The sequence below is a fragment of the Rousettus aegyptiacus genome, unplaced genomic scaffold (genome assembly GCF_014176215.1).
Source record: "Rousettus aegyptiacus isolate mRouAeg1 unplaced genomic scaffold, mRouAeg1.p scaffold_m13_p_2, whole genome shotgun sequence".
NCBI classification, from domain to species: Eukaryota; Metazoa; Chordata; class Mammalia; order Chiroptera; family Pteropodidae; genus Rousettus; species Rousettus aegyptiacus.
Window position 1 is genome coordinate 134628493 of NW_023416295.1, and position 25624 is coordinate 134654116.

The 25624-nt window shown below is 34.7% G+C and overlaps 1 protein-coding gene across 2 annotated transcripts in view; it reads left to right on the forward strand.

Annotated features, from left to right (window-relative positions):
* Positions 1-25624, forward strand: part of NELL2 (neural EGFL like 2) — a 301007-nt gene that overhangs the window by 212472 nt on the left and 62911 nt on the right. For both annotated transcript variants that reach the window (XM_016146451.2, XM_016146450.2), the window contains exons 15-16: positions 609-731; positions 3511-3606. In XM_016146451.2, the coding sequence (XP_016001937.1) occupies positions 609-731; positions 3511-3606 (219 nt within the window). The remainder of the gene's footprint in view (positions 1-608; positions 732-3510; positions 3607-25624) is intronic.

Sequence of the window (25624 nt, forward strand, 5' to 3'; positions counted from 1 at the left end):
TATAAAGACAAGTTTATCTATTTAATAGGAGAAAGATACTTGCTTTGCAGAAGGAGGGAACTTACTGAGGAGGTCAAATAGTCCTCTAGCAGTTTGTACATGTATCTCTCTGCCTGCAAGTATAGATGTGGGTTTTAACTGCACCTAACTCCCAAAGCTTCAGTTCCATTACCCTGTAGATTAGGATCCACAGAGCAATACAATTTTACATTCTTTCCTATCATCCTTCTCATGCTAGAGAAAAGACTTTGGCAGATTTATTTCATGAGAATAACTCCCCAGATATTAATCACAGAGATGATGCAGAGCTGGCTCAGGGATCGACTTCTGAGAATTAATCCCCATCTTTGCATCTCTCCCAGTCCTTCTTACTATTGGTGGGCTTTTGTCCAAATCCTTTTGCATTCAAGGTTTGTGAATATGTAAATTATGTATGTACTTCAAGAGGAATATCCAATACTTCAAAATATGAGTTCTTAAATATATAATTTGCATGTGTCTATATTTGAAAAAAAAATACCATATAGTAATCCAGATGCAGGTGCAGTTTAAAATAAATTGTCTTGAAAATCTGTCTTTGAGTAATAACATTGTATTTCTCATTTCAGAACATGATGAATGCATCACAAATCAGCACAACTGTGATGAAAATGCTTTATGCTTCAATACTGTTGGAGGACACAACTGTGTTTGCAAACCAGGCTATACGGGGAATGGAACCACTTGCAAAGGTAAAAGGGTTAATGTTAACACCTCTTCCATTAGAGATAATATAATCCATCTCAACCTCCCTCTACCACTTCTCATTCCTGTTATCTACTTCCTGGCACATTCCACAGCCATTGAGAGCTATACTGTGTGGTCCGTGGTTTTCCTCCTGGTTGCATCAGTGTTTAAGTGACCAAACTGTTCAATAATTTTGACTTAATTAATGTTCCTTGATCTCAGCCACAGTGGTTTTCATCTCTGTTCCTCTCTAGCAGATCACATCCTCATCATTTTTGTACAGAACTGCTTCACCTATGAATCTTAAACTTGAACATTTTATCATTTAACTGCAGGTCCCCTATGCTGTTCTTTCTATAACTCTTGAGCTTTTGTTTCTCTGACCCTTCCTTTTCAATCAATTTACTAGACTCCTCCCAGGTTCAGATATATATATGTGTATGTATGTGTGTGTGTGTGTGTATGTGTGTGTGTGTGTGTGTGTATATATATATATATATATATATATATATATATATATATATTTAGTCCAAACATGACAGTTTTTAAAATTTATGGTAGCACATCGGCCCATTTGTTCTACTACCATAATCCATAGTAACATATCTCTATTTTGAGTCAATCTGACAGTTTTTCTTCTCTGCCATCTCTCTTGAGCTATTGAATACTAATTAATTGGGAAGAGACCTCTTAGATCTCTATATTTTATAGTTTCCTATTTTAGCTGGTTTGTTAATTCTTTTAAATGTCCTGTTGAGCTCAGATTTTTATTTACATCATTGGATGCCCCATCTGTAGTTTACCATCATCCATTAATTCCCTTTTCGCCAATGTCCTATTTTCTTTCATCAGGTGGTATTATACCAACTCCCATAGGATAAAGTCCATATTCCTTATTGTATCATATAAATTTATTTGTGATTTGTCTAATTTAGATTTTTTAAGCTTCAAAACTGTTCATTCCTCAAATTCTCTGTGTCCATCATCCTGAAGTTTACTAAAATCAATTGGCTATGATACTGTATGTGTGGGAGGTAGGGAATAACAAGAAGTGATTGTTGATGCAGTACCTGGGTCTTATTATGGGTCTTAAGACCTATTCTGCAGTGACACATTCAGTGCAGGTACAGATCGCCTAAAGGATTGCTCTGGTTTGTAAAAGTCTCTGGAAATCTTTAATTTAGAGAATTCTGAAGTAAACCTACTCATTTTGGAGTCGAAATCCCTCAAAGATTCCCTTAGAGAAATTAGACAAATCCTGAGAAAAGTCAGACTTTTAAAGTCCATAGCATAGTACGGTATAACTGAATCCTTAGGATTTCCCCAAAGCGTACGGATTTTGTGAGAGTTTGTTTGGGTTTAAGATTTCATCTGGGAACCCAACAGCTTCTCTCTCTTATTTCTACTTGACTCTGACTCCTAATTAATGTGAAGAATAAAGTTTATAACATAAAGAACTATCGAAGTCATGAACAGATGTAGATAATTATTATCTTTGAGGGAACAAGTATGTTCTGGGAGTTAGAACTACAAGTTGCACAAAATCCAAAGCTGAGGAATAAGTAGTTTAAATGAAGGATCTGAATCATTGAGTCTTGTGCTCCAAGAACAGGCTGCAACCTTGTAAATTACTTCAAGGAAGATATACATGTGCTCTGATAGATGTACCTTTTATTATTTATGAAGTTTACATTCTCAGTCTCTTTGTAAATCCTTGAAGACTAGATATTCTTTTTGCCAGGGATGTAGACATATTAGTGCCTAGAACCAAATAAGCTGAATGGCCTCTCTGGGCCCATTCCTTTAACTCAACACCAGAATCTCAGATTTCCACATTTTACCACTCTGAAAAAAACAAAAAACAAAAACGAACAAACAAACAAAAAAACTACATCCAACTAAGTAAAGGAAGCACATGCCAGAAAACTAGTGAAAAAGCTTTTTCCCAAATGATTGGAACAAGCTGGTCTAATTCATCCATGACAGACCTCGCCAGGCTTAGGGAACAGCAGCTAAGCCTCACAGAGCCAAGGAACAAGCAGAAATGAAAACAGAAGCTTCTAAGGGTGCTCAGTCTTATCCGTTTTGTTACTCTCACCTACTCTGAAGGCAGCACATCTCAAAAAATCACACTTGCAGTGACTCAGACCTTGACTCCTTTTCCTACTCACTTACAAACCCACTCTAAGTCAGACTATACAGTTCCTTTGCCTGTGATCCTAGATCCCGACCTATTCTTAGTAGGGGAATGTAAGACGGTTTCTAAATACCACTAATCAAAATATTTTACTATTGGCTATTTCATCACCAGGACCAATTTAAAACTTTTTCTGAAAGATAGGGCATTTCTCTAATATTTTGACTAGAGCCTCCTAGGATTCAGTCATTTCCTATTTTCTTATCTTATTCTCTAGATAGTGATTTTCTCTCTGAGAAAACTATCTAGGATACCAATCATTTTTTTATGTTTAATTTCAAGCTAGATTGTTACAGTGAAAATCCTCATTCTAATGCCCTTCATGTTTGGTAAGTTTACTATTTTTTTTAACAGGAAGTTCAGTATTTTATTTTATTGGTGGAATATTTTTCAGCATTGGAAAGAGCACTGTTTAACATAAATCATATATGTTTTTTTACCTATATGGAAAATATTGTGTGAATATGAAATTATGACATTTAAGATTTGATGTCCACATCTCCAAGAGAATAAAGAAAACTGTGGTTTAGATGATCTTGAACCACTTACTTCTAAGGTGCTAAAATCGAGTATCTGAATTATTTTAGCATTTTGCAAAGATGGCTGTAGGAACGGAGGAGCTTGTATTGCCGCTAACGTGTGTGCCTGCCCACAAGGCTTCACCGGACCCAGCTGTGAAACGGGTAAGGATATCATTTCATCTTCTAGAAAATGACATTTTATACCAACACATAAAGTAATCCATGAGGAAAATAATGTTTCAAGTTTCAAGAGGGCTCTAAAAGCATGTGGCTGTTAATAAGGAAGCTCTAGGAGGGAGTAGGGGATTTTGAGTGATGCATATTCACTGGGTATTTTCCCAAAGTCACTCTAAGGAGGGTTTGCAGCTACTACAACTAGAAGCCTATGGAACGTTTTCAGAAAGATGTGTGAGATTGCTGAGGATTTTGTGCTTCATAATTTATTTTACTCACTTGGAGCCCATTTTTCCTGGAATCTATATGACTGTATTAAAGCATAGACTTCAAGCTTATGGCCAACTCACTACCTCCTGCATCTACATTTGAGAATTTTTAGTAATTCCTCATTTAAGCTTATTCTAAACTTACTCTTTCTAATGGCTACTAATACTAAAAACTTTTAAAATACTTAAAAACTTTTTAAAATATTAAAATGTATAATCCATATATAGCTTATGACCCCAAAAAAGATGTTCCTTTAGTTGAAATAGACCTTGAAGATTAAAAAAAAAAAGTGTTTTGAGTATTGGGTCCTAATTAAAATCATATCAGTAGTAGTTTGGTTGCTTTGGGTCAAGTGGGTTCAAAAAGCAGATGCCCTCTGAAAGTCTGGTTATAATTCCTAGGAGAAAGCTGCTGCCACCAGTGATTGGTGGTTGCCATCTCATAGTGCTTTCCATAAATCTCTGTGCAATAGATGCAGTGCATGTCCTGACCTGATCCCACTTGCAAAGTCATCTGCTTTAATAAAAACACCAACTGATCAGTGAGACAAAAAGTTCTGCTCCTTTTGAGAAGTGAAAAGTGAAAATTTTACTGAAGAGGTACTCCCACTGTTCACAGAAAGATGGTTCACAAAAGGGTTTGCATCACTAGATCATTTATTTTTGCAAGTACCTCTAAATGATATTTTTCAAACTTCAGTGACTAACTGGTTACAAAGGTCTCTAATGGAAAATGCATAGCGGCTATCTTTGATATGTGGGACTCTTTCTTAAGGGGACCATTTCCTAAATCAGGAGTCCCCAAGCTCATTGTAGGTGCGAATCACCCATTGAATTTAACTTGTTAAAAATACGTATTACTGGTAATTAGCTATCATAGGATTTACTAGATCAAAATCAGGTTCTTTCAGTACAGTGGTTCTACAAAGTTTTTATCCTGTGATCTCCACCAGCACACCCACACACATTATGGTACACTGTGGTACTGTGTATCAACACATTTGGGAACTGTGTTTCATAAATATGGTATTATGTACTGCCTGTGATGCAGAGTCAATACTGAAAGTCTGGCTTTTTCAGAGCATTTCAGTGGTGTGGAATTTTGAAATAAAGACTGTCCCAGAAAATCAGGATGAATAGTGGCCATGCCCAATCCTGCATATTATTCTTCCACTGGACAAAAAAAAAAAGTATAAATATATGTATGTATGTGTGTGATGAGATTGTGAAAATCTGGAATGATGTAAAATTAATCTGAGCAATGTAAAATTTAACACCAGAGTTAAAAATAACCCAATAGAATATTTAGCTTTTTCTATTTAATTATCCTTAAACTTCTAGTCTATAAAAAAAATGATTCCTAAGTAGCTGTCTGTAATAGCCAAGGACTTTGAGACAGACAGGTATGGGTTCAAAAGCTAGTTCTACTGTTTACTTGTTATATTACATTAACTTCTCAGTGTCTGGTACTCTCTAAACATCAAGTTATTCTCTACAGGTATCCTTCAAGATAGATATTATCTCCATTTACAAATAAGAATATTAGGTTCAGAGCGATTAAATTTTTTCTATGGTCACAGAGTTAGCAGATGAATACAAAGGTCTTTTTACTCCTAAGCCCAAGCTTTTTTTTTTTTTTTTTTTTTTAAATCTATATCGGTGTTTATTTTTAAAGTTTCTACTGAAGTCATTCCAATAACAGAAGAGAGAATACCTTCATCCAGTGTGGTTCTAGAATGGCCTACCACAAGGGTAAATAAAACTTCCTCAAAACATTATCCTTTATCTTGAAATTTTATTTATTTCTATTTCATAATATACGAAAATATTTAACTTACATACCATTCCATAAAGTTGGTGTTCTAAGGCAATGGGTCATAGTTTATCTCTGACTTCCAGGATCTTTTGGCCCAAGACCATATTTTATTATTTGAAAAGCAAACATTCTTGCCTTCTATCTGGGAAAAAGCAATACTACTGCTTGCTTCAAAGTATCTGTCCAAGTTATTGTTCCAGGTTAGATCCTACCTAACCCTTCACCTTTCAACACCATCACTTTTGTTGATGCAATTATAACTAGAAGGTGTGCCCTTTTAAAAAATGACTTTAGATGAAAAGAGACACATGTGAAATAATTTATCCACCCATTGATTCAAAAAATGTTTATTTAGGATCTGATCTAGAAATAGGATATAACAGTGAACACAACGTAGGCCCTGTATACATGGAAATTACAGTCTAATGGTGTAGAGGAACTATAAACAGGAAAAGAAATAAATAAAACAATAGGTGTTGTAAAGGAAACTAAAATAGAGAGTGTAAAACTATTTTATTCACCTGTGGACCTTATTATACATGATAGGTATTATTACTGATATTTATTATAAAGATAACTAACATCAGCTTCACTATCAAGTTCCAAAATTTCAGTGGTTAATAGAAAAACTATTATTGCTCACTCACATTTCAGTGCAATTTGTGAAATGTGGAGATGGAGAGTGTTGAGGGGTTTTGGGATTGGTATTGTTCAAACCAAGGACCCTGGCTATTACCATTTGATGAAGAAGCTAGGCCCATACATGGCCTCAAGAGCCACCAGAGAAGAAGACCACAGAGGAAGCATAGAGAATACACACCTACTGTTACTGCCTCAGGTCAGAAGTGATGTGTTCCTTCTTCTCTCACACTGCTGGTGAGAACTAATCACGTGGACTTAAGGGGTTTAGAAAATATTAAGCTGAGTTTCCAGGAAGGTGAAATCGGTTTTGAGAGCATTAAGCCAGTCTTCTGCCATATCTGCTATCTGACATTGCTGGTACTATTAACTCTAAGCAATCAACCCATTTTCTATGTTTCTGTCATCTCCTCAGAGCAAGGAATTCTGAGTTACTTTCTTTCCCAATCAGTGCCTTCTTTCTGCCTCCTGCAGGGATCCTTAACTTGGAATTCCATTGCCCCTACAGTCTATGTATGGACTTCGGGGCCCATGCATTCCCCAAATATCTGTTCATGTGTACATTTTCCTGCAGAGAGAACCAACAGCACTTAAAGATTTCATATGGGTTTCATAATTTCCCAATAGTTAAGAACCAGTAAAGAGAGAATCTTCCATGATTCATAAAGAGAACTGACTGCTGTTTCGTTCTATGGAAGGCAATCCAAACTCAAATAGCCAATGCCAGCCATTCAGTGTGTTTCTTTGGGAACCTAAAATCCAAAAACCCAAAACTGAACTCACCATCTCTTCTATTACTTATGACTCATCTCCTCTTTCTCTTTTATTACTGAAACCTGGTTCTTCACTTCTATTGTTTATTTCAGTCAGTGGCAGACTTATTAGCAAGTTTTCTTGGCCAGTAATCAAGGAATCACCCCCCTCTTTATATCCAGGCAAGTATTTTGCTTCTCTTTACTAAGGTCCATTTTTTCCCGTTCTGGCTGATACTGCAGTAGTTCAGGGTTCTCAAGATCTCTCTTTAGTCTACTCTCCACAGAATTTCAGAGCACAAATCTTATCATGTCACCCATACTTACAACAACTTTATCATCCCCCATTGCCCTCAAGATGAAGATCACATCTCTTAACATGACGTTTAAGGCCCTTTAAGGTTTGGCCCTTGCTTATCTACCCAGCTTTCACCCTTTTGATCTTCCATCTCCTCAACTCACTTCCACCCTTCTAGGCATTGAGTTTCACGGGGTTAAAGCGTATATCTTGTTCACTTTTGAATCTTCAAAACGTAGAATAAGGCCCGCACCTTATTAGGTGGTCCACAATTATTTGGTGAATAACCAAAGGTGTAATCAATTAAATGAGGAAGGAAAAGATGTGGTTGCATCCATATCTGCTGGACTTTTTGAATATTAGTTCAAAGAGGCCCTCAGGACCATCTAGTCCTGTCTGTACTCTCAGGCAGATAAGGTAAATAAAGCACAGAGAGATGAAGTAATTTACATAAGGTGTTTCATTGTAGATACAGATCTGCAATTTAGAATTCAGGTCTTCTGATTCCTAATCCTCTGTTTTCACCCACCTTTCTTCCCTCCCTCCCTCCCTCCCTTCCTCCCTTCCTTTATTCCTTTCTTCTTTCTTTTTTTCTATACCATGCTATATGCTCAGGACTTTATCTCACTATCATCCCTCGTGAGGTCTGTGTTTTCTGTTATGCCTACTCCTTCACCTGCCACATAATCCTGTTGTCTCTAACAGTAAAGGCTGGGGCAGTCTTTCTCTCCCAAGGTAGGAAAAGCATCAGGATTTTCAGGATTTCCTAAGTAAAAGAATAACCTAAATTTGGCCTGCTGGAGTTGGATGCTGCCTGATAGCTTAGAAAGGAGATTAATTCCTGTCCCCAGTGGCCATCTATTGGGCCCTCACAATGGAATTGCTGAGGATGAAGTAATAGGATTTACTGATTTTTGAAAGATAGTCTTAATGTGCATGACACTTAACGAACCTTTGTACTTTAGTTGAGAAAGTTTCCCCTGAACCTGCTCTCCCTAATTTATTTAGTCTATTTCTGCATCATTTGTATATTAGTGAATGGTTGAATCCATTTACCAACTTGACAAAGGGGTAATGTGTATGCTTTTTACTGATTAAAAATTAATTTTTCATGACTTTCTTTTTTAGCCATTGTGTAAAATCACCGACATGTACAGCATAACTTCATTTTTAATTAAACATACTAATATTCCATCAGGTGTTTAACTTGGATTTACAGGGTGATTATATCTTGGCTAACTCAATAAAATGTATCAGAAATCTATGTGCTGAGGTTTAACGGCTCTATCACTGCCATACTGTATTTATTGCACAAGTGCTAAACCTCAGCAAACACATGTCTGATGGTGTAATTAATATGCAAAGCTGTCTTAGTATACTAAAAGTAAATCTTTCAGTCATGATTTAAAGCATAACTCCAAAAGATTTGACAGTTCTCTATAAGTAACTGCTGACTTAAATCAAATTAAATGTTTATAACTGGGAAAAAGTTGGTATCAAATGGCAAAGCTAAAAAAAAAATTGCCGCAATATCAAAAAAAAGGAGATCAGATATTTTAATGATAAATGGTTTTTTCTTTTTCCCCACTGTGTAAAAAAAAAAACAAAAAACAAAAAACAAAAAAACAGGTTTCTTAGCCACAGATCACAACATAAGATGACATTTTAATTATTTTTAGTAAGTAGTTAAATGAATATAAATTTAAGGTGCATTCCTAAGTGTTTTTGTAGCTTTTTAATATCTATCTGTAGTTACAAAATAATAAAATGACACATGTGGGGTATATGAATGTTGCTTTACTTCAAAGATAACTTCAAGCTGACTGAGATTAATTGATTTTAAAAGTTTATATTATTACTGTTACAGGATAGGTGCTAAAATTTTTTTTTTAATCCATTTATAGGAACAAAGTTATTTTGCTAATGGTATATATAGTTGCTGTTTATTACTAATGTCAAATTGTATTAAATTTCCTTACATACTTAAGTTAGCACATTTTTCATCATTAATATATTGACAAATATATTGATTCGATTTCATGATTGAATAGCTCTTTTAAAAAGACATATTTTTCAGGTGCTTACATTATTTTATATTGTTTTACATGGGAAGAATGGAAAAAATCAGAAGAGAAAATTCTCAAAATATTTTTGACATAGCATACCTTTTTTTTTTTAAACCAAAATGGTTCACAGTAAATTTCGTTACCAAAATGTGTATATTTCTGTGGGAGAAAAAGGAGACTGAGTAAAAAATTTGAGATAACTTAATATAGTTAAAAAAGAAAAACTTTGGATGCCTTTGCTATACCAATAAAGGTGATCTTTTTTTAGGATTATTTTAAATTTATTTTGCTCTGGCTGAACTTCATATCAAAAATCATTAAATAAATTTTACTGTAATAAAAATATTGGGGAAAAAGGAAGTTCAACTTCTGATCCTTCACAGATTCTATTAGTCACTTTTCTAGATCCAGTTTTTTTGAGGAAAGAAACAAGATACAGAACAGATCATTTGGTGGCTTCCGTAATCTGGAAATGTGCCTACAGAGAATTCTGTTGGTCCGCCTAAAACAGTACCTCCAGTCATACTTGCTGAGACCCATCTGATCTTCAAACTTGGTCTCTAATGATAAGGGCGATTGAATTACATTTGATGGATGAATATATATTAAAGAACTTTGGATGAATTAGGGGCTTAGATCCCAACATTACTTTTCCCTTTATAAAATTAAAAAAAAAAAGAATAAACAAACAAACAAACAAAACCACTCACTGAAAGCTTTCCAATCATACCCTACATGTGAGTTAACTTGGGTACTTAACGCATGTCTTCTCTTCAAGTTGGTAATACTTAAGCTCTTTTAAATAACCCTTTAATTGGTTAATGTTATGCCAAACTCTGATACTCTTTGAAGCATTTAACACAATGGTCAAAAACACAAAAATTAACATCAGAGACACATTGGCATGAGTCCTAGGTCTACCATTGACCAGTTATGTCACCTTTTCGATGTTACTTCATTTTTCTATGCCTTAAGTTTCACATATACACAATGAAAGTGATAATATCTACTTCATGGATTAGTTCTAAATGAAGTAACGCAAGCAAGACATGCAGTACCATAATACCTGATGTGATCATATTATACCATTTTAAGTAAAATTTTGTATACAGAGCTGTTTGAAGTTTTTAGACATCCTTGAGGTAATTGGATGTAACCTGAGATGTTATGAAATTAAAGAACAAGAAATGATTCTAATTTTCTTGATTCATCTATAAACCAACTTTAAGTATAATTTTACTATACTTTAATGGTTAAAGTAATTAATTTAGCAATTTGCATTCTTTGCATTTACTTAAGATTGCTTTCTTTTGGTTCTAATGCAAATCTTACAAAATGAATGTTTTATAGAAATCTGTCTTTGTACTATTCAAAAAGTAGTTAAAGTTCTCAGTGTTAAATCTCAAAGTCATTCTTCCAAGTCCTTCAGGTTAGTTGGAAAAAATCTTACACTTTCCAAGTATCAGTCATGTATAATAGATAACAACTCTGATGGGGAAATTTTTCAGATTCGTTTATTGTACTGCCTCCCTAATTAACATTGGAAATGAAGCTACATCATGGAATTAATATAAGAAAAAAATTGCTTTCGAGCTGTTAGAGGGCAGGTCTCCAAGAAAAAAAACCCAATGGAATTATTTAGAATTTGGAAAAGATCTTCACTTTTGCTTTAAAAATATTGATAGTTATTTTTCAATGGATCGCCTTTGAATATAACTTGTATTATGTCCTTGAATTCTTAGAATATGTATTCCCTCTTTTTTTTATTCAAAGCAAACCAAATAAAGTCACTTATTAGATTTTTAAAATATTCCAAAATTAATTAACTGAATACTGCATTAATATTTTAATTAAGCAATATATGCACAGGGCATAAAATTTAAAAAGACAGAAAGTATGTAATGAAATGTAAATTTTCTGTGTACACCTTACCCAATCATTGTTTTTTTTTCCTTTAATATATCTTGGAAATCATACTACCAATATGTCATCATGGAACAGAATGATTCAAATAGGAAAGCCACTCTTGGAGGAGCTGCCACTCAAATAGTAGAGTTTTACTGTGAAACTGTGGTTGCCAATAAGGATGCAGATCTTGAGGATAAGATTTTTCTCTCCCTTTGGGTACCCCATACTTTAGTTGGGAATGTTCTGCAGTGTTCTCATTCATAAATTCTAAATATTTTCATATATAGATAAGCTGATGAACTTCTATTCATTAGCAGTATGATAGAGGGGTACAAACTTAAGATTCTGGAGGCACATTAGAAAGTGATAAAGATATGAACAACTATCTGGGACTCAGTCTTTTCTAATTCAAAATATATCCAGGATACAACTTTTTATTTATGCTTGAATTATTTTCATTTATTACATTATAGTTCTTCTATTTCTTGTTTCTTCCTTCCTGAAAGACCTACTTTAGTATACTCTTAGAGTCACTCTATTAGTGGCAAACTCTCAGTCCTGGTCTGAAATGGGCTTTATGCCATTTTTACTCTAGGTTAGTTATATGTGGGCTTCTAGGTAGTTTTCTCTAAGTACTGAGAAGAAAGTATTCCATTGTTTTGGGGGCCTGTGAGGTTTCTGTTTAGATGTCTGCTGTCAGTTCACTGGTAATTTATTTAAAAAATGCTTTTTCGCTCTAATTACTTTTAAAGTCTCCCTTTCCTTGGGGTTTCTGGTTTTGATGTGTTATGTCTAGGCATGAATTTGTTTTATCTTGCTTGGAACTCCGTTTTATTATCGAATCAGAGGAGTCATCTCTTTTATTGATTTTGGAAAACAATCTTTATCTTATTGAATATTGCTTCTCTCTCATTCTTTTTATTCTTTCGTTCTGGATTTCCTATTGGATATATATTTGCCCTTATCTTTCTATGTTTCTTTGACTTTCTTTAATATTTTCCATCTCTTCATCTCTCTGTGTTGTGCTCTTTGTGATTTCTTCATATTTATCTTCCAGTCTGTTAGGTAACTCCTCCGCTTTGTCTAATTCTTTGTTTAGCTCATCCATTGATTTTTTTTAGTTCAGTAACTATCTTTTTCATTTCTTGAGCTCTCATTTTCAAATCTTTTGGTTCTTATTTATTTCTTGTAATTTTAATTTCTTTTATGTCTTTAAAAACTTAACCAAATAAGGTAATATGAACAACTTAATCTTTATCATATTGCTCTATTGTCTGTTTTTATTGAATTAGCTGACTCTTGCTCATGATGCAGTGTTTTCCTTGTGCGTTTTTTTTTTTTTTTTTATTTTTCATGTCTGACCATATCTTAATTGACCTGTGAAACCTGAAGTCTTTTTCTTTCAGAAATTTTGTATTTGCTTCCTTAGGTATACCAGGAGTATTACAATCAATAGTTGTGTTAATTTTTTTGCCAAGTGGTATACCACAAAGGTGGTATAAATTTGAACCTCAAAACTCTGTAAGAGAAAACATTTTTTTCTCTGAACTTAAGTTCAGGCAAAAATAGTGTGTCTTCTCTTAATCCCCTGTGCTAGTGAATGTTTTATTTATATGTGTTCCTATCCTACATCCGTTCAAGGATCTACTTTGTGCTGGAGTCTTGGACCTTATGTAGGACCAAGTCCTCTCTGCTGTCACCGCGTGGGTCATAAAATCCAAACCTGAAATTCAACTGCTTCTTCACCATATAAAAATTTTTATTTTTGCTTTAAATTGACTCAGTTATAAATTTTATATTAAATATTTTTAAGCTCTGTGTTTGTATAAAGAATATTTTCAGGGTATACAGTTCTCAGTATTGCTGGAATTTGAAAGAAAGTCACTCATTTTAGATGTAAGTATGATTTTGTTGCTGCTCAGTGACTCCTGCAAGTGATGGGCTTTGGTTGCTCATAAATCTGCATACTGTGAGGTGAAACTCATGGTGGAAGAATGAAAATGGGTGGAACATAGGAAGAAATAAGGTAATATGAACAATTTCATGGCATTTACTAAGAATGGAGGTAGGGCTGTGGCTGCTTCTTTTTCTTGACTGAATTTCTTATGCTCCTGAAGAGTCTGCATTTCTTTCTAGGTGGAGTTTCCTCTATGGCTAATTTCCATTTCTTTCTTCATGTAAGCTTTCTGGAAAAAGCCACTGGGATTTGGAAGCAACAAATCCATAGCAGTTAGCATTTTTCAGCTGATAGGTGACACTTCCTTAAGAGTTTACTGTTTGTTTATTTGTTTGTTTGTTTGTTTGTTTGTTTTTTGAGAGAATAAAATATATTCTGGGTAATTTTTAGATTTAAACTAAAATGTACACAAGTTAAATATCAAATATGGGTAGAGAGTCAAGTCAAAGAAGATGAACTAAATTTGCAAGTGACATAAATTGGGGAGGGTAACTAATATGACAAAAGGCAGAACCAAGATCAAAGTTATTCAAACTGCAGGAACAATGGGATCAAAATAACACTATGACATTTAACAGACATTTAAAAGTGCCTCCTGTAGTTGTCCTACTTTCAGCTTCCAAATAAGGCCACACTGCTTCTACCGGTCTTTTATTTTTAGATTCTTAATTCTGAGGCCCACATTCATTGTGTCCTTTGCCCTACCCTTTGATTTTCTTCTTTTCCTTAGTTGTTCTTTTCTCCCTCAGCCTTTTTCCCATTCCCTCCTACTGGAGTATGTATGAGTTCCTTAGAGTAGAGGTGAAGCCTACAATTTTGTGTTTCTCATAGGGCTTGTAGCATTATGCTTTGCATATAGTAGGCAGTTCATGAATATTAATAAAATATAAATACACTTTTGAATTTGGGTTAGAAAAAAGCAATTGCCCAAGTTACAGAAAACCAACTTCAACAGTTGTGTCCTTTACTTGACTGTTGATTCCAAGTTCACTATGAGCCAAAAATGTAATAGGTTAGCTCAAAAAGAAAATGCAAACTTAGCTAAAGTGTTCATAGAAACAGAGTACAGAAAACAATATCGGTAATAGTCTCCCTGAATTCTATATTACATATCCCATACTGGAATATTATATTCACTTTGGCCAATGGACTTTAAGAGGTTATAGGCAAATTGGGAAAAGTTATCTTGGAAATGAAAGTTCTGTTGGATATAAGAGGATAGTTGAATAAACCCTACATGTTTAACTAAGAAATGAAGAAAAAATCATAATTTAAAGGCTTGAAAACTATCCTTAAATACGTGAAAAAAAATATATGAAGAGCTAAATTAGTATTTGGAGTTCAGATTAGATTATTAAGTGTAGCTCTACTGTGCAAAACCAGTAAATGTACCAGGAGGCAAATTCGAACTTTTAATAAGGAATATATTGGTCACAAGAATCATATGAAAATGGGATGGACCAGCCTGTGTGCTCAAGCAGAATCTAGATGACCATATGTTAGAAGCATGTAGGGCCTTTAGGATTTCTGCACTGGGTCTAGATTGCCTTGGTTTATTGGAATAACCTAGGACTCTTCTTGTTGCCATTCTTCATAACAGTAACTACTTCCAACTGCATGTCTAAGGGCACTTCCTGTAATAATAAAGAGGCAATATAGCATGATGGATAAGAGTTAAGAGTGAGCTTGAAGGTGGCTCTCTGGGTATAGATCCAGGTTCTGCCACTGACTACCTGTATGGTCTGGGGCAAGTTACTTAATTTTTATATCTGTCTTGGTTTCCTTGTTTTAGAATGGAATGATAATAATACCTATTTTATTGTATTGTTGAGAAGACTGCATTAGTGAATACATATAAACAGTTACAGCAATGGCTCAGTAAATGTTCACTATTATCATGACCCTACAATAACCCTCTAAAAGTTATTATTACCAGATGAGGAAACTTAGGCTCAAAAAGATTAAGCAATTTGCTCTGGACTGTACAGCCAGTAAAGTGGGGGGGGGAAGGATGAATGAAAACAACCCGCACTCTTTCTGCTCTGCTGTTTGGCCTCCACTGCACCATAAAGGTGATTAAATGCCTTTGAAATGGCAGCAAACTTTGTGAACATAGGTGCCAAATTATCTAGATTAAACATTTATTAAACTCTTGTGCATGCACAGCACAGTACAGCATGTGTGTGAAGATGCAAAAAGTAAAATGCAGGTTTTTTTTCTCTTGGGAGTTTATATCTCTGACTCTCTAATGCATAGGGGAGCACTTTAACTCAATGACAGGTAAAGAACAAGTGGGTACAAAATAATAGCAATGCCTTTTAAGTGATTGTTAGCTACTAATCTTGTCTGATATGGTAACCCCAGAAAAAAAAAAATTGCCCTTAGGAAGAATAAATTTTAAAGCAGTTACAATTTTCAGGGGAAGGTTTCATGATAAACTCCTACTGGTGGGACCTAGGAGGCAAGCAAACTGCTGATTAAATGTGTGAAAAGTATATACTCAAGTGTTAGACGGGGTTTTCATTGCCAATTTTCTCAATATTCATGTCTGAAGATAATTATAAGGCTGAATAAGAGTGAACTTGGACTTCTTATTTAATCAAAAGCCAAAACAAAACAAGTTAAAGGAATTCTCTGACATTCTTAGTCTTTTAAGATGTGGGACTCTTTGTTGTCCTTAGCTGAGGTGTGTTTCATTTGCCTTGAGCAGCCTTTAAAATATAAATCACTCCTTCAAGCATGTTTTTATTTTCCTTCAGATTTTAAAAGGCTCGATTCCAGTCTTAAAATCAACTTTGCCTTTGTCCTTTTTATATAAATCCAATATATTTTTACTCCTTCCTATCATCCTCTTTAAAAATTTTTTTAATTCAAGGAAAATAAAATCAGTTGACTGTAACCATTTGTGTTTCTTTTTGCTTGAAAATCAATCTAATAGACTCTCTAAAGATAATAATTTATTATTCATTATGATCTTCCTGCTTCTGACCATTTATAACAAAAAGAAATTAATTAAAACACAGAGGCCTATAAGCAGTCCTGAATAGGAAAGAGTGAGTTACATATTATAGGATGCCAAAACCTTTACTCAGAGAAAGAAGGAGAGGAGACTCTTTCCATAAATCATAAAACCTAATTACAAACCAAAGGATACTGACCATGTTACACAGATGCTTTTGTACTGTAAACTGAGTGAGAGGCAAGATTTGGTTAAGTGTCTAAAATCAGATTAGATTCAATCAAGTAATTTTAGCTTATGTAGGAACAGAATGGAGATAATTGTCAATTTTGTTGGAATTATTAATAAATATTTATAACATGTTATCTGAGATCAGATCTTCAGGTTTACATTCTTGAAAGGCAAACAGAAGGGAGACATTTGTGTTATACTTATATTACACACATTGTGCTCATTTACTTTAGACTTTACTCCTCTACTAGAATAGCTTTCTTAGAAATCAAATGTAACTTCTTAATTACTATTTCCAAAGTATTCCAGTTTGTTTATCTTTCTGAAGCATTCGATGTTATTAACGAAATTCATTCCATCAACTCCCTTTTTCTTTGGTTTCCTTGGCATGACATTTTCTCCAGACTGTACTGTATTGCAGCAAACCTTATACAGTAGGTGTTTTGAGTCATGTTTTTGGAGGAAAAGATAGAGAAGTAAATGAATTGCCCAAGATGACATAGGAATCAAATTGAAGAGCTTGGAGTTAAACACGACAACATAAATCCAAAGCCCATTGCACTGTATCCCCAATATGGTGGCTACCGCACGTATGAACTCTTACTACTGTTACTTTTCTGCCTGTTTAACTGCCTTCGCTAGCATTTTTTGCTGCTGCTTCTCACCTCCTGAATGTGAAGATTAAATTACATACTTGATCATCTCTTCTCTTTCGTAACACTATCTTCTATGTAATGCTCAACCATCCTCAAGTCTTCAAAGGAGCCCAGGCCTCTCCACGGCTCAACTCCCACATCCTAAGGGGCTACCATCTATTTCCACTTGGACATTTTGCCCTACACTGCAGCCATCTTCCCCTGTGTTTTCCTTTCTCGAGACTGAAATCATCTAGGCCTGACAAACCACCCATCTCCTTTCATTCCTTTCAATATCCTCAAAGCAACACCAATATAAATGGTGCACAGAAAAATTTTAACCAAAATTTTGAGGACAATGGAAGACTAAAAAGAAACAACAGGCGTGCTCACCTGGTCGTATATTTTCGTAAAATTTGTAATAGTTACATATTTTGATAATCTCTTTTCCTGCAGGGGCCCTCAAAATTGTATAGGCTTCTTAAAACCCTGGCATACTCGCGTTCTCTCCAGACTATTCTTTTTGCTGAGACCTTGTAGCTCTCAATTTCAAACGTTTAAATTTCTCTCTCTCCCTCTTTCTTTCTCTCCTCCATCCTGATTCCTCTCTCCTGTGCTCTGGGAGGAGGGAGAGGAAAAAAGCATCTGCTTTCATCCCCAGAGGTCATCAATATATTCTCTAAACGAAGACTTTTTCCTCTATTATGACATGTGCAACTCTCCTGTGATGTAAAAACACTGTCAATTATTATTCTGAATTGCTTTTTAAAATTTTCTGACACATCAGCTGGTCATTATTGGAAATTTATCATATGCCAATCATTGTACTAATTGCTTCATGTTGATTAACTTATTTTAATCATTAAAACAACACTGCACTGGGTATAATTATTTCCAAGATCATATTTAAAAACTGTTGCTTAGTGAGGTTGCATAATGTATCCAAGGTCACATAGCAGGCATGTGGCAGGCTTTCAATTTAGTTATTCCTAAAAACACGTGTCCACTCATAACCCTCACAAATATTTTACTATCCAAATATCACTCTTCTGTGAAACTTTCCTTGACTTGTCCAACCAGAAGTATTCTTGCCTTCCTCTCAACAACCATGCTTGTGCCAATTTTATTCCACTTCTTTTAAATTACCTTGTATTAATATTAATCTTAAAGCAGAACATTATCTTAAACTCTGAAGGAGCTTAGTTCAGTGCTTCATGAGAATCAAATCTAATAATTTACGGAATGGCTTTTATGACTAAAAACCATTTGGGTTAAATCTAGACAAGGGAGATATAACTATTATACCATTCGTCAATAGGCTACTTAAAAAATTCTGCTAAAAAGGAAAGTCATTTACTACTGTAAACAGGATATTGCCTGTATGGCTTATATCTCTTAAGCGATGAACCTGGGCTGCATTATGGAAAATGTATTATGTGTGCCGTTCACAAGGACTTGAAAATGCCATGTGTCATTTCTCCTAAAGAGTGATGTTAACTGTAACAAAGAGGCATGTGTTAGAAGAGAACAGGTGTTCTTAGTTGATAGGGGAAGCACCTATAAGCCTAATTAATGACTTACTAATAATAGTTCTCACTGATTCTGAAAAATTTGGCTACTGACATATATGCAAAAAAAAAAAAAAAAGAATAAACAGTATTTACCTATAGATTGGATTAGGGTGAGTATATTTTAAACTATGAGTTATGAGTTGGGTGAGCATTAATGTATCTCAATGAAGGAAGTGTGAAGAGAGGCAGGGATATTTTCTCTAATGGAGTGGTCATATGAATAAAGTGAGACTGAAACTGAACACCAATCTTTCGAGTAACAGAGATAAGCATTCTACAGGAAAAAGTATAATATGTAATATGTAGGAGCAAGTTGGCAATTTCCAGCATAAAAATTGGAATGTACAAAGTTTCTGTCAGGAGAATTTAGGCAGGCAAGTGAAGAGATTTTGTTTCGCTTTTATTGTTACAAACAAAATCAAGAATGATATTTAAGAGAAATCTTAAAGGATATACTTTTAGCAAGCATTGCTTAAAAGTAGGGCTTCTTTGGGCTTAAAAAGATTACCACGGAGCAAACTTTTTCATCTTCTCTTTGAATTAAATGCCATAAAAGAGTATTTTGGTGTCCAGCAGTTCTTTCATTTTCTTTTTCTTTTTTTTTTCTTTTCTTCACTGCACTGACTCAGAGAAATGAACATGAGCTGCAATATAAGGTTAGACCTCAGAGTTTATAAAATGTAGGTAGACCACTACCGTGGCCAAAAGTGTGAGCTTTGGAGTCAGGCTGCTGGCATTCACTCTCCTAGCTCTATTACTCACAGGCTATGTGATACGTATGGAAGGAGTGACTTTATCTTTCTTCGTCTCTGTTTCCTCCTCTGTGAGATGGGGTTAATAATGGTACCCCTTACAATGGTAATGAGTATTACTTGAACTAATGCATGTAAACCACTTAGCATAATGCCTGACACAAACTAAATGTCAAATAGTGCTATTAAAATGAACCAAACAAGAGCATAGAAATGGAAAGTTGCTTAGATGCTACCAGGAAGTGAGGGGAAAGGGAATTGGGGAGTTATTATGGGTGCAGGGTTTCTGTTTGGGATCACGAAAACTGGAACCAGTGGTGACGGTTGCACAACACTGTGGACGTAATTAACGCTACTGAATTATGTACTTAAAAATGGTTAAAATAGAAAATTTTATGTCGTATATATCCACTACACACACACACACACACACACTAAAACAAAAGAAGGAAAGCCTGTAAATAATGGCTGTCACTTAGGCTCAGATCTTTTTTTTCTTTTTTTTTTTTTGGTTTTGCCTAATGCCAGGAAGCACACATATACATAATTATTGATCTAACACACTAACTACTTCCATGGTCACCTCTGATTTCTTATGATCCAAAAGAGAAGATGCCTGAGGCAAGGTACCCTACAAAATGTCTGTGAAGGGGACTAGGTGCTCATCTCGACAGGCTGAGGGGCCTCTAGAGTGCAGAGTCAGGAAAGGACTTGCATCACCAGATCCCCACAATCTCTACAGTGGAGCATGGCTTAAGAGCTTTTTCCTGATTCCACAAGATGTCCCAGGGAGGAGGGTTAAGGCTTTATGAGACTGTATCAGCAGCCATGGTACTTACTGGTCACCACCAGCTATGCCTAGCTATTTTACTCTCTACTCCACCTAGGTCAAGCAGTCAGACACATGGATTCAAAATTTAAACCAACTCTTAGAGCATCATAAAAATTGTTTAGCAGTAGATGGCGACCATCGAGGGGGCTCATTATGTGGTACATAAAAGCCAAAGAAAGCTAGACCCAGGCAGGACTTGTTTTCCTGAGATTTTTTTCCCAGCTACCTAATGGATTTTTTTAAAATCTAGAGTTATTAAATAAACATATCCTCTGCTATCTCAGAATTATTTTAAAATAAAATCTGATCCCTACTTGAAACATATGGTCAGATTCCATGATCTCAGAAGTTTTTTTGACTCTGATTCTCTGAATTGTATCCACCCAACATCACTAGCTATGGAAAGAAAAATAAAAGAGTAATGTCATCTTAAGTAATTCCCTTTACTAAGCTATGAAAATATATATAATATTGCATGTGATAATTTTATAATATAATATGCATTTAATGGATTCAAATGATTTTAAACTTGTTTTTAAGCTGCTATAGTTCATCAGTAATAATCATATTAACTATTTTAGCTTTATTTCTGATTGGGTATAACTGTATATTTATATATAAGTCAGTAGGTCATTCAACAGCTAATGTTTTAGCTTAGAAGTAGTGGTTAACTTGTATTGCATGTGAGGTGGTTATACTTTTAGTCGTTTCACATATATGTACTGGATATCTACTTTATGCAGGATACTGTTTTATGTACTGGGAAAGATGGTGGATAAAGAAATTGGGCAACATCCTTGCTTTCATGAAACCTATTCCAGCTCCCTATATCTTAACAATTTCACATATAACTAAATGATTAATTAATTTAAGATGCTAATATGCTATAGAACAAAATCAGACAAATGAGCTACTTCAGTGCACCTATTATTGTCCTTTACATATAAACCTGGTGAAATAATTTTCATTATCCTTATTTCATGAAAGGAAATTGCCTTGAGATACTTATAATACAAGTTAAAGTGTAGAATTTCTTGCCATAGTAGTTGTTTGGTAAATTCTATATAATATTTTAAATATCTTAGCAAAATATGAGAGAAATTTGAGAATCAGATGGCTACTTAAATAATACTACTCTGAGTAGAGCCTATGAGAATGATAACAGCAACAAAAATACTTATTTAAAGAAATATTATATATATGATAACTTTGTCTGTCTGTCTATTCCCTCTTTCTTTTGAGTCCATTGCTTCAACCCCATTAACTAGAGCAATGTTTTCAATCAGAGGTGATTTTGCTGCCCACTGGACCTAGAACAATGTCTGGAGACATTTTTGGTAGTTATAATTGGGGAGCATTTAGTGGGTAAAGGCTCAGGATGCTACTAGTCATGCTATAATGTGCAAGACAGAGCCCCATAACAAAGGATTGTTGGACTCAAGGTTAAAAAACGCAACATTAGAGGTAACCACTGTTAACTGTTGGTGTGTAAACCTATAGGTCTTTTTCAGTGTATTTATACACACATGAACATACTTACTCATATGTTGTACAAATGGGATAATATTGTGCATGTTATCCTGCGACTTACTATTTCTACTCCTACAAGTTGGAGGTCTATCAGTCAATATGTTTATTTCTGTTTCATTCCGGAGAACTGCTTAGCATTTTCTATGTATGTGTAAATGTATCATAATTTATTTAACTCTACTCATATTGATGGGCATTTACGTTATTTTCAGTTTCTTGCTATTTCAAATGGTTGCAGTGAAAATCTTCATATGTACTCTTTTTTTTTCCCAAAATGTGAAAGGATTTCTGTAAGACTATTTCCTGTGAGTGAAATTGCAAAATCAAATTGTATGATCATTTTAAAATTCATAGTATAGCCAGGCTCTCCAAAAGGATGTTCCCAAGTTATATTCCCACCAACTGCCTATGAGAATGACAGAAATATTTTCAACTTTGCAAGTGCATTTTGCTACACAAGACTGTAACATAAGCAAACAAAATTGTTCTTGATTTCAAGGATATTTGGACAGTGAAAGCCACAAAAGCTCATCAACCTATATCAAAGAACATAATAATGGTTATTAGAAAGTAGAATGTGATGATCACAGAAATTATTTTGTTATAAAAACAATAACAGTGAGAGGACTAACCCCATAGCAGGTATATCTTCTGTCTACATTGTGCTTGAAAATTTACCAGAGAGTTAATGGATTCTGGCTGCCTTATTAATATGATCCACTGTGTCATCTGCCTTCACTTCACTGCCTGGTAGCTGAAGTAGCAGCAGTTGTCCACAGGATTTATAGCTACTTGGCTTTTCAGTAAGGCAGAGGAAAATAAGCCAGAAAACAAGTCACCCACTGAGATTATTAGAAAAAGAACCATGAATAAATGAACTCTAAGAATGAGAAATTTTCAACCAGAAATGGAATCAGTAAAAGATAAATTAAATAATATCTTCCCCTAACCTTTCTCAAACAAAACAACTATATAAGTAAAGCCTACGTATATAATATAGGATTGTTAGTTAAACCATCACTTTTCATATGAAACTGAAAAAGCCAGTTACGAAGCAAGATAGATTTATTGGCTGAAAGAATGTTGTGTAACAGGAGAACTCAGATTGCATGCCTGTTTGTCAACAAACCTTAAGCAAATCTCTGTCACTCCATCATTTATATGACATTTCTCACACACTGCTCTGCTATCAAGCTGTTTGTCCTACAGGAAAGTTACTCCGAATAGGCACTGGAATTATAGTGTTACAAAAGGTAGAGGCTTCCTCTCTTTATGGAGTTTACATTTTGGACGGATAAACATACACTTAAAAGTCAATTATACATTTACTATCTTTGTGATAAGAGTTGAAGGTGTTATGAAAAGTTATAACAGGGCACCTGACCTAGTCTAGGTGGTAAGTGGGGAAGACTTCCTGGAAGAAGTGACCTTTGAGCCAAAATAGGAGATCTGTCCACCTCACTTGTACCTTTGAACACTTAGAACACTTTCTATCACACTTAGGGTATATTTCAAACATTTTCTAGTGTTTGTAGTTTTTTTTTTTTTTCAAGAATTAAACCCCTGTATAGAGTGAAATCTTCATAAAGCTTTCATAATCTTCATAATCTTCATTTTTTGTTAACAATTAGCATAGTTCATGATATATAGTAAAGACCTAATAAATTATTTCATTCATTTATACATTTGTTTACTCATTCAGCAATGCCTAACATGTGCCTATTACTATTCTAAGCCCCCAGGAAATAGTTGTGACCCAAATGACAAGGACCTGTTCTCATGAGGTTTCCATTTTGGGGTGTGTGTGTGGTGGGGGGAATCCAGACAACATAGACATAAATAACCATAAATAAATAATACATAGTTTTAAGTACTATAAAAATAAATAGACTAATGTGGTAGAGTGTGAGTAACAGTAGTTAAGAAGTCTTATTTTTTTTTTTAAAGAAATGGGGTTTAAGCTTTGAATTTTATGCCATCGGATTTTACAGCCTCCCAGCTTTCTTTGTTGTCCACTTTATTTCATCTATTGAAGAGCTCTAAGTCTGGCAGACTGTGTTCTTCCAACATGACCCCCTTGGCACCTGCAGCATGTGGATGACCTAACAAATACTCTGGCTTTTCAGTTCTTTGATCTTTTTACCTTCTCAGCCACCCACTCCTATGGTCATTATCTTGACCTTGTTTTTACCTATACCTACATCACCCCAAAAATCTCACTTTCAAGCATCTTACTATTAGGCCACCACCTCCTTTCCTTCCATTTCATATACTCTATTTACTACCTGTACTCTATTAACTGTTTGATTCTTTTATCGAAACACTTTTCTAATACTCAACTGATTCCATGGTTCAACAATCTAAACACTCCCTTATGAATACTCATTAACTCTTTTAGCCTTTCTCCTTATATCATATTACCCAGCAAATTTTAGTTCTTGACTGGCCATTCTTTAAATTTATGAACACAAATTTCAAAAAGGAATGCAGAGCTACTATTCCTTAGAATTTTTTGCCCCACTCTTCAGAATAACTACTTCAAGCCCATTTTTCTCTCATCGAGCTTTTAACAGTCTGTCAAACTACCCTCTCACAACCTTTACCCCACCTCTACTATTGATAACCTTATCTTTTAACTTCTTTGATACTTAAATGAAAAGGAAGGATTTTCCTTGAAAAGATTTGGGGAAAGTGGAAGCGTACAATTGATTCGTAATTCTCCACACCCTTTCTGAAAAATAGCTGCTATAACATTGTGTTTCTTTAGCATGTGCTCAACATTTTTTGTTGAATTGAATTTCAAGAATTTTGCCATAATTTAATGCTTTTCCTTTTTTTCTTTTTTAATATTTACATGGCTAGGCTCTAATTTGATGTTGTATCTTTTGCCCAAATTCAAAACTTCCAGTATATTTCTCAGATCTCTATGTTCAAGGTAAATTATGTTTTCAATCATATTCTTCAATTGACCTTTATTATTTTTACTGAACTCAAGGGGTTCATTTAGCCTGCACACATCAAAGCCAAAAGAAACACAGACAGGAGTTTGCAGCAAAGAAAGTAAGGAAATGGTAGCAAGCTCAGAGACACAGGTGAGCTAATGTACGAAGACCTGACTCCCCGATAGCCTCTAGGGATTAGGTTATATAGGGGAAAATTTATTAGCTACTAAGGGATTTAGGGTCCTGGGCTCTGCTGAGTGGTCAGGACTACTGTGGAAAGCAGTTGATCACGGTTATCAAGACCCGATATCAGTCACGGCCTTGGTCTCTCTGGTTTCAGGAGGATGCTGATAGGGTCATTCTGTCTTCATGGGTCTGGAGCTGCAAGATGTTATCCTTAGTTCTGCTGAAACTCTGTTTCCGTAGTCTACAGACCTGAGACTTTGTTCCTAAAACTGTTTGATGCTGACCTAAGTAAGGGCTTAATGATTAAGGGTGTGATTGTGCAATATGCAGAAAGATAAGGGAAAAAAAGAAGCAAGTGAGCCCAAAGCCAATTTGAATCAAATAAAAAGAAAAGAAAAAAAAGTCATTATAAAGAAGTGAAGATTTACCCTGTTACATTATCTTTTTATAATCTCTCAGGAGGAAAGTGGCTCCAAAACGGGGAGGAACCTAACTTTCACTGCAAAAAGAACTCTTTTTTTTTTTTTTAATGTATGTTTTGCTCTTTCAACCAGTCTAGAAATAGGCAAGTAGTTAAAATGAGCCATTTAATAATTTTACACGTTTTTTTTTTTAGTATTAAAAGTTTCTTTGTAGCTAAGACTCATTATACTGGAATATACC